Source organism: Macrotis lagotis, chromosome X (genome assembly GCF_037893015.1).
Source record: "Macrotis lagotis isolate mMagLag1 chromosome X, bilby.v1.9.chrom.fasta, whole genome shotgun sequence".
NCBI lineage: Eukaryota > Metazoa > Chordata > Mammalia > Peramelemorphia > Peramelidae > Macrotis > Macrotis lagotis.
Genome location: NC_133666.1, coordinates 587110817 through 587120940, shown reverse-complemented (window position 1 = coordinate 587120940; position 10124 = coordinate 587110817). Strand labels below are relative to the sequence as shown.

Sequence of the window (10124 nt, the reverse complement as noted above, 5' to 3'; positions counted from 1 at the left end):
CTTTTTTTTGGCAAAGCTTAAGTGGCATTAAGTGACTTGCTCAAGGTCACACAGCTAAGTAAGTATTAAGTGTCTGAGACTGGATTTGAACTCAGGTCCTCCTGACTCTAGGGTTGGTACACTATCATTTGTGCTACCTAGCTGCCCCTCTATTCACATTTTTGAGCTTCTGTTACTTTTTCTTTTTCATGGTTTTACCTCACTTAGTTCTAATTCCTCTTCTACAACATGACTAAAGTGGAAATATGTTAAACAGGATTGTATAATGTTAAATAGGAAATGTATAACCTATATCAGATTGTTTGCTGCCATGGAAGGGGAGGGAAGGGAGAGTGGTAGAAAACTTTGGAACTCAAAAACTTGAATATGGATGAATGTTGAAAATTACCTTTGGGCAAGAAAAAATAATAAAGAAAAATGGAAAAAATTTATCTTTGTCTGAAACTTTTGGTCTATCGGTTTTGGAACAATGTTCTCTCTCTCTCTCTCTCTCTCTCTCTCTCTCTCTCTCTCTCTCTCTCTCCCTCTCTCCCTCACATTGATTTTATTTTTTCTTTCCTTCCTTCTTCATTTAACAATACTTGTCTAGCCTCCCTCCCCCACTACTAATCTAAATAAATTCTAATAAATGAGCACAACAAATTGCATTTATTGACCATATATATATATGTATATATACATACATATATATATAGTTCGCCTTTTTTTGAAACTTGAATTCATCATCTCTGTCTTCTTGCAGTCCCTCTAGAAACCATCATTTTTGCCAATTATAGATATAAAGTAGAAACTCAGTTATTTTAACTTAACATTTCTCTTGTTACTGATGATTTGGAATATTTTTATATGACTATTGATAAGTTCCATTTATGTCTTTAAGAACTGCATATTAATATCCTTTAAGCATCTTTTATTGGAAAATATCTTTTATTCTTATGTATTCAAATTGACTATATATCTTTGATAACAGATTTTTTAGCAGAGATACTTGCAGGGATGATTTTTCACAGTTGTTTCCCTTCTAATTTTAACTGCATCGATTATATGTAGGTCACATATCCATTTGTAGCTTATCCTGACATATTGCAGAGCCATTGGTCTAACTTGGTTGCATTCTTATAGATTCCTCCATTATGCTCCAGGATCCTGAAAGATCACTTTACCACTGGTACCTCATCAGTAGTTTCTGTTCTTGGGGCCCTTCCCTCTCAGTGGAAGAAGCTTCTCCCCAAACCTCCATTTAAAGAAAGTGCCCTAACAGTCATCTCTACTTTCCACTATGGAAGTGGATATCTTCCCACTGTACCTTCCCCCCCCCAATCCCTTTTAAACTTCCAGTTTGTATGTTCTCATTCTCTCTCTCTCTCTCTCTCTCTCTCTCTCTCTCTCTCTCTCTCTCTCTCTCTCTCTCTCTCTCTCCTTTCCAGTTTCCTAGTAGTTTTGTTGAATAGCAACTCTGATTTTTCAGAGAAAGAAATTGAGGCTTTTCCTAGGCTTGCTTAGAAAGCATACATAAAGCTATATCTTCTGGTTCTCAGTAACACTACCTTATGAATGAAGAAAAATCATTTATTAAGCATTTTCATGTACCAAACACTGTGCTAAGTTCTTGGGTACAAATAACAAAAGTGAGACAATACCTGCTCCCAAGGATTTTATATTCCATTGTTGAGATGATACAATATAATCATGCTAAGGTGCTTACTGTATACCTAGGCATTAGCTAAACCCATAAGAGAATATGGCTTAACCTGAAAAATTAGGCTTATAATTTCCAATTACATAGTTTAGCTGAGAAAGAGAAAGTTGTGAGATAGTTCCATTATCAGAGGTACAAAAATGGTGGGTAGAGATTGTATCTTTTAGGGTGTGGTCTTTTTGTTCTCTCTTTGACCAAGGATTTAAAAGCTGTAGGAAATGATATCTAATATAGGCTTAGCACTCCTAAACTCACAGGATTTAGAATCGAAAGGAAACTAAGATATATGTAGTACAGCTCCTTTTTGTAGAGGAGGAAGCTAAGATTCAAAGAGGATCATATGTAATTGAAATAATACAAAACATAACAGAACTGTGATTTTATTTAATTTTTTGCATGTACAGAATAATGAAATCCATGATGTTCTATGAATGATACACCAGGCATCAGAGAGACACATATTTTACCAGTTTCCATTTTTTTTCCTTTCTTTTTCTGATGTGAAAATCTTTGAAAAACTTCCCATTTAGACCTCGCTGACATTTTATCTTTTTTTATACCTAATAAAGTATGGTGTATATGCTTTTTCACCAACATGTGGGAGAACTTGATATTCTTGCTTGACTGCCGTTATGAATTTAAAGAAGATGTAAAATACATTATATTGTCGGGACATGAAATGTTACTTGCTCAAGCAGGGGCTAGTGGAATATAAAATTAACTCCTGATTCATCCCTAAATTATGCTTTTTTATTATCAAGTGAACTATTTGGAGTTGTCCTACTGTTTTTGAGGCTCTTTTTGGTGACTTGCCCTAATATATCACAATGGAACATGAAATGGATTTGGAACTGAGGTTTCAATCTCAGCTCTGCTGCAGTTGACTCATTGTGCTTATCATAAAAAAGGCTTACATTAGCAATCATTCTTGGGACTGCCTTGCATCAGAAATGAGGGGATTCAGGGTTGCGTTCAAGGGTTCTCATCTTCAACAATCTCCATTGTGCTACCTACATTTCAGGAGTAATGGGATCAGATCCTAGGGAGAACTGCATTCATAGAGAACAGCAGTACTCTTTGCCTTTGCCCAAGACAGCAATGTATTTCAAGTATTAGCAAGTGAGGTGTCCTGCTTGTCTGAGCCTTGGCTCAACTTCTAGAACTTGACAGAGCCCACTGACTTGTCTGAAATATTGCCTCATTCAGCCAGAGTGCACTGATATGGTCAAACCACTACAACATGTCTTAAACTAATCATTCAAATGTGAAAAAGGAGACAGCAAAATATAGGAATCAGAAAAAGGGTTAAACCATAGACCAGAATACCTGGTTCTATCGCTTAACAAATGTATGATCTTGGCTAAGTGGCTTTTTCTGTCTGAATCTCGTTTCCCTACCCCTGAAATGGTAATAATAATAATAACTTCCTTGAGGATTATATACAATAACAAATGCTTTTGTAAACCATTGAAAGGCTATAAAATATACCCATGAGGTAGAATACAGGGCTAAGTTACTCACTTAAAAGTAACTCAATTCTTCCATCATAAATAATTCTCAACAGAACCAGACAAAATATTTCTATTAGAATCTCAGACATTAACTTAAACCTCTCAGATTTATACACATTTAGTCCAAAAGGTAAGTCAATACTGTGAAAAGAATCATGATATTCATATTGGTCAATATATGTATTATGAATTTACTAATAATTTAGTTTTTAGAGATACATTTTTACCAGGAGACTCTGGATTGGGAATCAGAATTACAATGCAGCTTGAGGACGATTAATCAATTATGGTCAATATTACATTCTTTCACTGTGCTATGCCTGCTTGTGTTAAGAGAAGAGAATCAAAAATTGTTGGACCTGTTCCCAAGGAAAAAATAGTGATCCCCAAGACCTGAGAAGAACTGTTACACCAAAACTATAATACCTGTAATTATCCTGTGTTCGTGAACTTACATGAAAAACCATGCAAGTCTTAGAAATGATTGTATTGTGATACCCTTCCTTCCCATATGTGATTTATGGGTATAATCTCTGCCTTCACTACAGCAAGGCAGAATTTCTGAGAGTTATCAAGATAATGTCTATATTACACTCTCTGAAACTAATTAATTAAACTGCTACTTGATTATTGGCACTCTTATCTTAGAGCACTATTTCCATTCACGGGTTAGAAACCAGCTAAAAAAAATTCTGTTAACAATTCCATTGAAGGAAAGTCTCTATGGACAGTCTACTGAGGATAGAAGTAATTATTTAATCTTGGCAATTTTGGAAGATATTCAGTTAGGGATGTGGGGATATGGCAGTAGAGGACAGGAGAGTTTTTCTTTAGTCTTTACTGAATTGTACTTAATTCCCCATCAGACCATACCTTATTCATCTTTGTATTTCCTATCATCACACTATGACTTAGTATAAGTACTCATCATATAGGAGGTGCTTAATAGATATTTGTTGATGGTAATGGAGCTAAGGAATTGAAAATAAATCTGAGTCCTCTATGAACCAACAATCTTGTTGCTGATGGCTCCAGGCAATGTGTAGATGAAAAGCACCAGAAAGACAGTAAGGATGATCAGAATGAAGCCGATGATGATGTACTTCTTATAATTTTTCCAGATGAGGTGGTACAGGCACTTGAAGGGGCTCACGAACCAAGAGAAGGAGGTATCTGGGCGGCTGTCGGGGGGGTAGCAACAAGGATTGTTAATGAATCAAAAATTTCCACCATTTTGCCACTATTTCAAACCACCATTTCCTAATAAGACCCTGAGTCTCAAATATAAAATTTGATATTACATGAAAGAAATCCTGAAGGGTGGGGAAAGAGAATATTTTAAATGATAACTTTTGTCCTTATTGTAATGACTAGGGTGGTACATCCCACAAGTTTTGGCTGCTGATTCTCTCTTAATTCTGAAGTTCAAAAACTTCCTCTAAATTTCTTCTTCCAATAATAATGATAATGATAATAATTATTATTATCCTCATTTTAGAGATGAGAAAACAGACTGGGAGATTAAGTAACTTGCCTAGAATCACACAGCTTGAAAGTGTTTGAAGCAGAATTCAAACTCAGATCCTCCTGACTCCATGTCCAGAATTCTATACATTATGCCAAGTTGCCTCTCAAAAAACAAATTCATAGATGGCAGGTGTTCAGCAATGCATATAAATATACAAATAATTAGCGTGTATATATATATATATATATGTGTGTGTGTGTGTGTGTGTGTGTGTGTGTGTGTGTGTGTGTCTATGACTCTGTTAGTCTCATGTGGAGATTATGTAGTTCCTGAATTCAAGGAGTCTAGCTAGAGTAAATGTGAAACAACAGGAAACAACACAAAAGGAAGTCTAAGGTTCCCCAAGTTCATGAAATGGGTCCTAAGGATGGAAAAGTTTTCCTATTGAGGCAAATACGTCTGTTTCTCTCTAGGGGACTAAACCTTAAGTGCATTTTCAGGTTTCTGAAAAGATAGAAAGATGAATTTCTACTCACTTGGGTTTGTCTAGGGGTTCCGGTTCTTTTCGAGCTTTGCCAACAGGATTTTTTTCAGCTTCCTCAGCAGTGACTAAATGGAACTCAGCTTCTACTTTACCCTATGTCAAGAAGAAAATATTTTAATTCATCTCTGTTGCAAAAATCTTTTAGAAGAAACAAAGCAAAAAAACAAGTGCCCCATATGTTCAGTACTTTCAGGTCTGGACAACACTTACCTCCCAACATAGGTGAGGCAGATATCATTATTCCCATTTTGTAGAAGAAAAAACTGAGTCAGTGCAATGCTACTCTTTAAGGTTACAGAGATAATTAGGGGATGGGCTTCATCCCAAAATTTAGTGTCTGTTTTTTCCACTGGGAACTTTCCTAAAGATTCATTCCACACTGTTGAAAGTCTGACTCTACCTTTCTAGGAAGATGGCAGGGAGCACCAAGGAATCAAAACTACAAGACAGGTACCAGAGACAACTAGGTGGATAGAACACCAGCCCTAGAGTCAGAAGGACCAGACTTCAGATCTGATCTCACACACTTGACACTCACTAGCCAAGTTACCTTGGGCCATCTCCCGACATACTGATTCATATCTGGTTACTAGTCCCAGATGACTCTGGAGGAAAAAGATAAGGTTGGTTACAGCACAACGCCCCCTCACTCAAATCCAATTCATGTGCTTGTCATTGCAACATCTTCCTTTTGTCATAGTCTTCTGCCAGAACAAAAGGCAAACCTCACAAAGAAAGGCAAATGACAGCCCCTGTGCTCAAGGGAATCACATTCTAATAGAGGTGATATGAAAACACCTGTGTACAAACAATCTACATAATAAATTGGAAATAAATATAAATTGGAAAGGCACCCACATTAAGAAATTCCAGGCAAGACTTCATGTAGAAAATGGAATTTTTTCTGGGACTTTCTCCTATTTTAGTTAGGAGGTAATGATGAAGAAGATGAGGGTCCCAGGCATGGGAAATAATTGGTGAAAACAATGGAATTTGGAGATAGAGTATCCTATGGAAGATCGAAATGAAAGAGTATGCAAGAAGTAAAGTGTCAGAAGGATGGAATGATAGGAGGGGATGAGGTTTTGTGTGTGTGTGTTGAGGGGAGGGTTGAATACCAATCATCAAACAGAATTTTATATTTGATCCTGTAGGAATCTGGAATTTATTTAATGGAAGAATAAAATATTCAGACTTGTGCCTTAGGAAGAAGAGGAGGAGAGACTGTAGTGGGGAGAGACTTGAGATATGGTGACCAGCTAAAGGGAAACTTAATTTTCATAGGTGTGAAGAGATGAGAACCTGGGTAGTGGCAGTATCAAAGGAGAAAAGTCAGTATGAATCAGAGATATTAAAAAGAGAAAATCAAGAGTTTGCAATAAATTGGAAAAAATAAGGAAGGGGGCGGCTAGGTAGCACAGTGGATAGGGCACCAGCCCTGGAGTCAAGAGTACCTGAGTTCAACTCCACTCTCAGACACTTAATAATTAGATAGCTTTGTGGTCTTGGGCAAGCTACTTAACCCCATTTGCCTTGCAAAAACCAAAAAAAAAAAAAAAAAGAAAGAAAAAAGAAGGAAGGAAGAAAAAAGGAGGGAGGAAGGAAGAAGGAATAGAGGAAGAAAGGATGAAAAGAAGGGGAAAAAGGGGGAAAAGGAGGGAGAAGAGAAATGAAAGGAGAAAAGATAAAAGGAAGGAAAGAAAAAGGAAGGGAGGAAGGAAAAAAGAGATAAAAGAAAATAAGCATTTATTAAACATCTACTATGTATCAGATAGTATGCTAAACCATATAAAGCATTTACAAATATTATCTCTGTCAGTCTTCATGTCTCTGGGAGGCAGTTGCTATTATTATCTCCATTTTATAGAAAAAGAAACTGAGGCAGACAGAGGTTAAGTGATTTTCCCAGGCTCACACAGCTAATAAGTATCTGAGACCAGACTTAAATTCAAGCCTTCCTGACTCCAGGTCTGTGTGCTTGTTAGCCTTCCTAGGATTACAAGGTATCTCCAGTTCCCCACTACTCCTGTTAATGTCATACTTCCCAATGGGCATCTTCTGGCTCTTCAGGCAAACTAGCATTAAAGAGAAACCTACTTCTTATCTACCTAACACTTGTTGGTACAAGAATATTCTCCAAATCAGTCATCAAGTAGTTTTTCATTGTCAAATAGGATAGATTCCTCTTTCCTCAATACCTTGGTCATCAATGAGTCATTGTGATTGCATTGGGGGATTTCTTAATTGGTAGAGCTCGAAATAGTGGGAGATAGCATCCTCGGGGAACTGAATTTTGAAGCACAGATTTGAGACTTGGCAAAAAAAGCATCCAACTAGGAGCATGCTGCACTGGCAGCAGAAGAGAAAGATTCAGGAGAGAGGTGTCCTGTTGCCATGTTTCTTGTCTGTCTCTTCCCTAAAGGTAGACAATAAAAGTATTTATCTCCTGAAATTGGTCTGAATCTTGTTTTTCCCTGTTTATTGGCAAAAAAAACCCCCAATCTTTTCCAGTGGTACAAGGAATGGGAGAATGATAGGTCTCCTTGATTAGCCTCAGGTTCTCCCTTTCAGCTAGCTGACCATAAGGAAGTAGGGTAACCCAAACCTGGATCTGCTCTGATCTGGAGATGAATCAAATACCTTAGTCTCTGTGTGTTTCTGTCTCTTTCCTTTCATCTATATTTCTCTCTGTCTTTGTGCCTGTCTCTCTGTTTCACACTGTCTCTCCTCCCCCACCACTGCAGAAATTGAGAAAAGTCAACCTAAATGGCCCAAGAAAAGGAAAAGCTCTTTAGTCTTCTTTATAGAAAAAAACTGTAATATACTTAGTATTATTGCTAAGGATTCTCTGTTCATTATATGAGTCAGTTTTGTTAGCTTTATATGTTATTTATTTAGTCAATATTTCCCTAACAATCCATTTACTTGGGAGAGTGCTCATTATAGATTTAGTTTCCCCTGGTTGTCTATGTGCTCATAGTTTCCATTAGATTTCTTTCGGAAGGAAAATGGTGTAATTTGTTTGTGGAGTTCAGCTTTCCAGATGCTCTCTAAGCAAAGTTTGAATATTCCAAAAGTTCTGATCCCTGCCAGATGTTGTGGAACAGCAACTGGAAATTGAGGTTTCCCCCTCTTTTATCAATGTACTTGCTATAAGGTAAGGAATATTATTCCTCTTCTATCTAATGACTGGCAAATCTTGGGTTCTACCTCAAGCAAAGCCCAACTCTTGAGAAATCAGTGAGTTCACCCCTCTCTTACCTTTTGTGGGATAAGAAGACACAATCACTTCTTGGAAGTAAAAATGCCCAGAAAATTGCTTAAGAGATAGATTCCAATGGAAATCAGATAAAATGGTTCATAGAAAAGGATCAAAAATCTACAACTAGAAAAGACCATGGAGGCCATCTAGCCCAACTCCCCCATTTTGAAGATGAGAAACAAAAACCCAAGGAAATAAAGTGCTTGCACAAGATCACAAAGGTAGTAAGTAACTAATTTGGCTATAGGATTTGAGGTAAGATTTTGATACAGAACTTCTGACTCCAAAGATATTGTTCTTTCTCCTGTACTTCCATATCTGGAGGCAGCTACTGCTAAATATCTCTCCAGTCCCAGGGGCTAATTCTTTTCAAGCCTATCCTGAATGTTTGTGTTATCAGTTATCCTAATGCAACAAGCTATCTCAGCATTACCTTGTGGATTATCTTGTGTTGCAACAAAGCTAATGTAAAGGATCAAGGAAGCAGTCATAGGAATCTTTTTTGTAATAATTGTTTTAAGTTCTACAGTGGGAGAGCTGGTTCAGTGGTAAGAATTATTGGAGAGGACAAGTCTTTTTCTCAGTGATTGAGGCTTTTATCACGTAGGATAGGAACTAGTTGACTAATTGAATTTAGGAGTGAAAGACTTTTATGGGTTTGAAAGAGGAAAAAATGAAAAAAGAGTTGGGGATGTAAGTTCTGCCCAGGGGAGGAGCTGGAGGCTGGTTGGAGAGTGTCCAACTATATGATGGGAAGTTCAGAATTTACATATTAATGATATATTAATAAACTTTGCAACATCATAAAGATTAATTTTGTTCAGATTTGGGAAGGGGAAAGTCCCTTGACTGCAAAGTCTACAGGAGATTGATTAGACTGTCATCTCCAGACAACAAGGGGACAAAGTATTGCTAACCACACATCATGCTTGGAGGTTTTCTATCTACTGTTTCTAATAACACACCACTCAGGGGGAGGGTCAACCTGCAAGAGGGGTGAGGAGGTGGATTCTGGCTGAAAACTGCCAAAGTTCCAGGATGTCTGCTTAACAATATTTTAGCTAAAATCCAAACATATCTAGAAAGGCCTTATTATGCCTTATTAGACCATATTAGACTGGCTATAGACAATGTTTTTCATCTAGAGGAAGAAAAGCAAAACAAAACAAAACAAAAAACCCCAACCCTTCAGAATCTGAATGAAAATTATTTCTTATGTATCTCTTTCCCCTAATCTTAATACTTTATACCAAAAATGACTAATCTGTAAACATGTTTATCAAAAATATGTATGTACAATGTTAACCTGACTGCCCTGAGGGGAGGAGGGTGAGATGGGAGGGTGGAAGGGAATTGGTTAACTTAAAAATATACATGTGAATATGAATAAAAAATAAATAAAGATTGCTTCTCAAAAAAAGGCATAATAGCTAAAGCTCAGGGTTCAAATTTTGCTTCAGAGACTTATTAGCTCTGTGATCACAGATAAATTTTAGAGTTTCAAGGGTTCTACTTATAAAATATAGATCCTTCAAAACTAATGGATAATTTTATATATGTATTTGCATCTAATAGTGGTCCTTTCTAGAGTGAGGGGAGGGAACAAAAAAGGGAAAAAAGAAATTTACATAACTTTGCTG

General features: G+C 36.9%; 1 protein-coding gene across 1 annotated transcript in view; it reads right to left on the bottom strand.

Moving 5' to 3' along the window:
* Positions 1 to 2077: 2077 nt before the first annotated feature.
* FER1L6 (fer-1 like family member 6) overlaps positions 2078 to 10124 on the bottom strand; it is a 211186-nt gene continuing 203139 nt past the window's right edge. The window contains 2 exon segments of the mRNA XM_074202128.1: positions 2078 to 4391; positions 5215 to 5315. Coding sequence (XP_074058229.1) covers positions 4211 to 4391; positions 5215 to 5315 — 282 coding nt within the window. The 3' untranslated portion in view covers positions 2078 to 4210.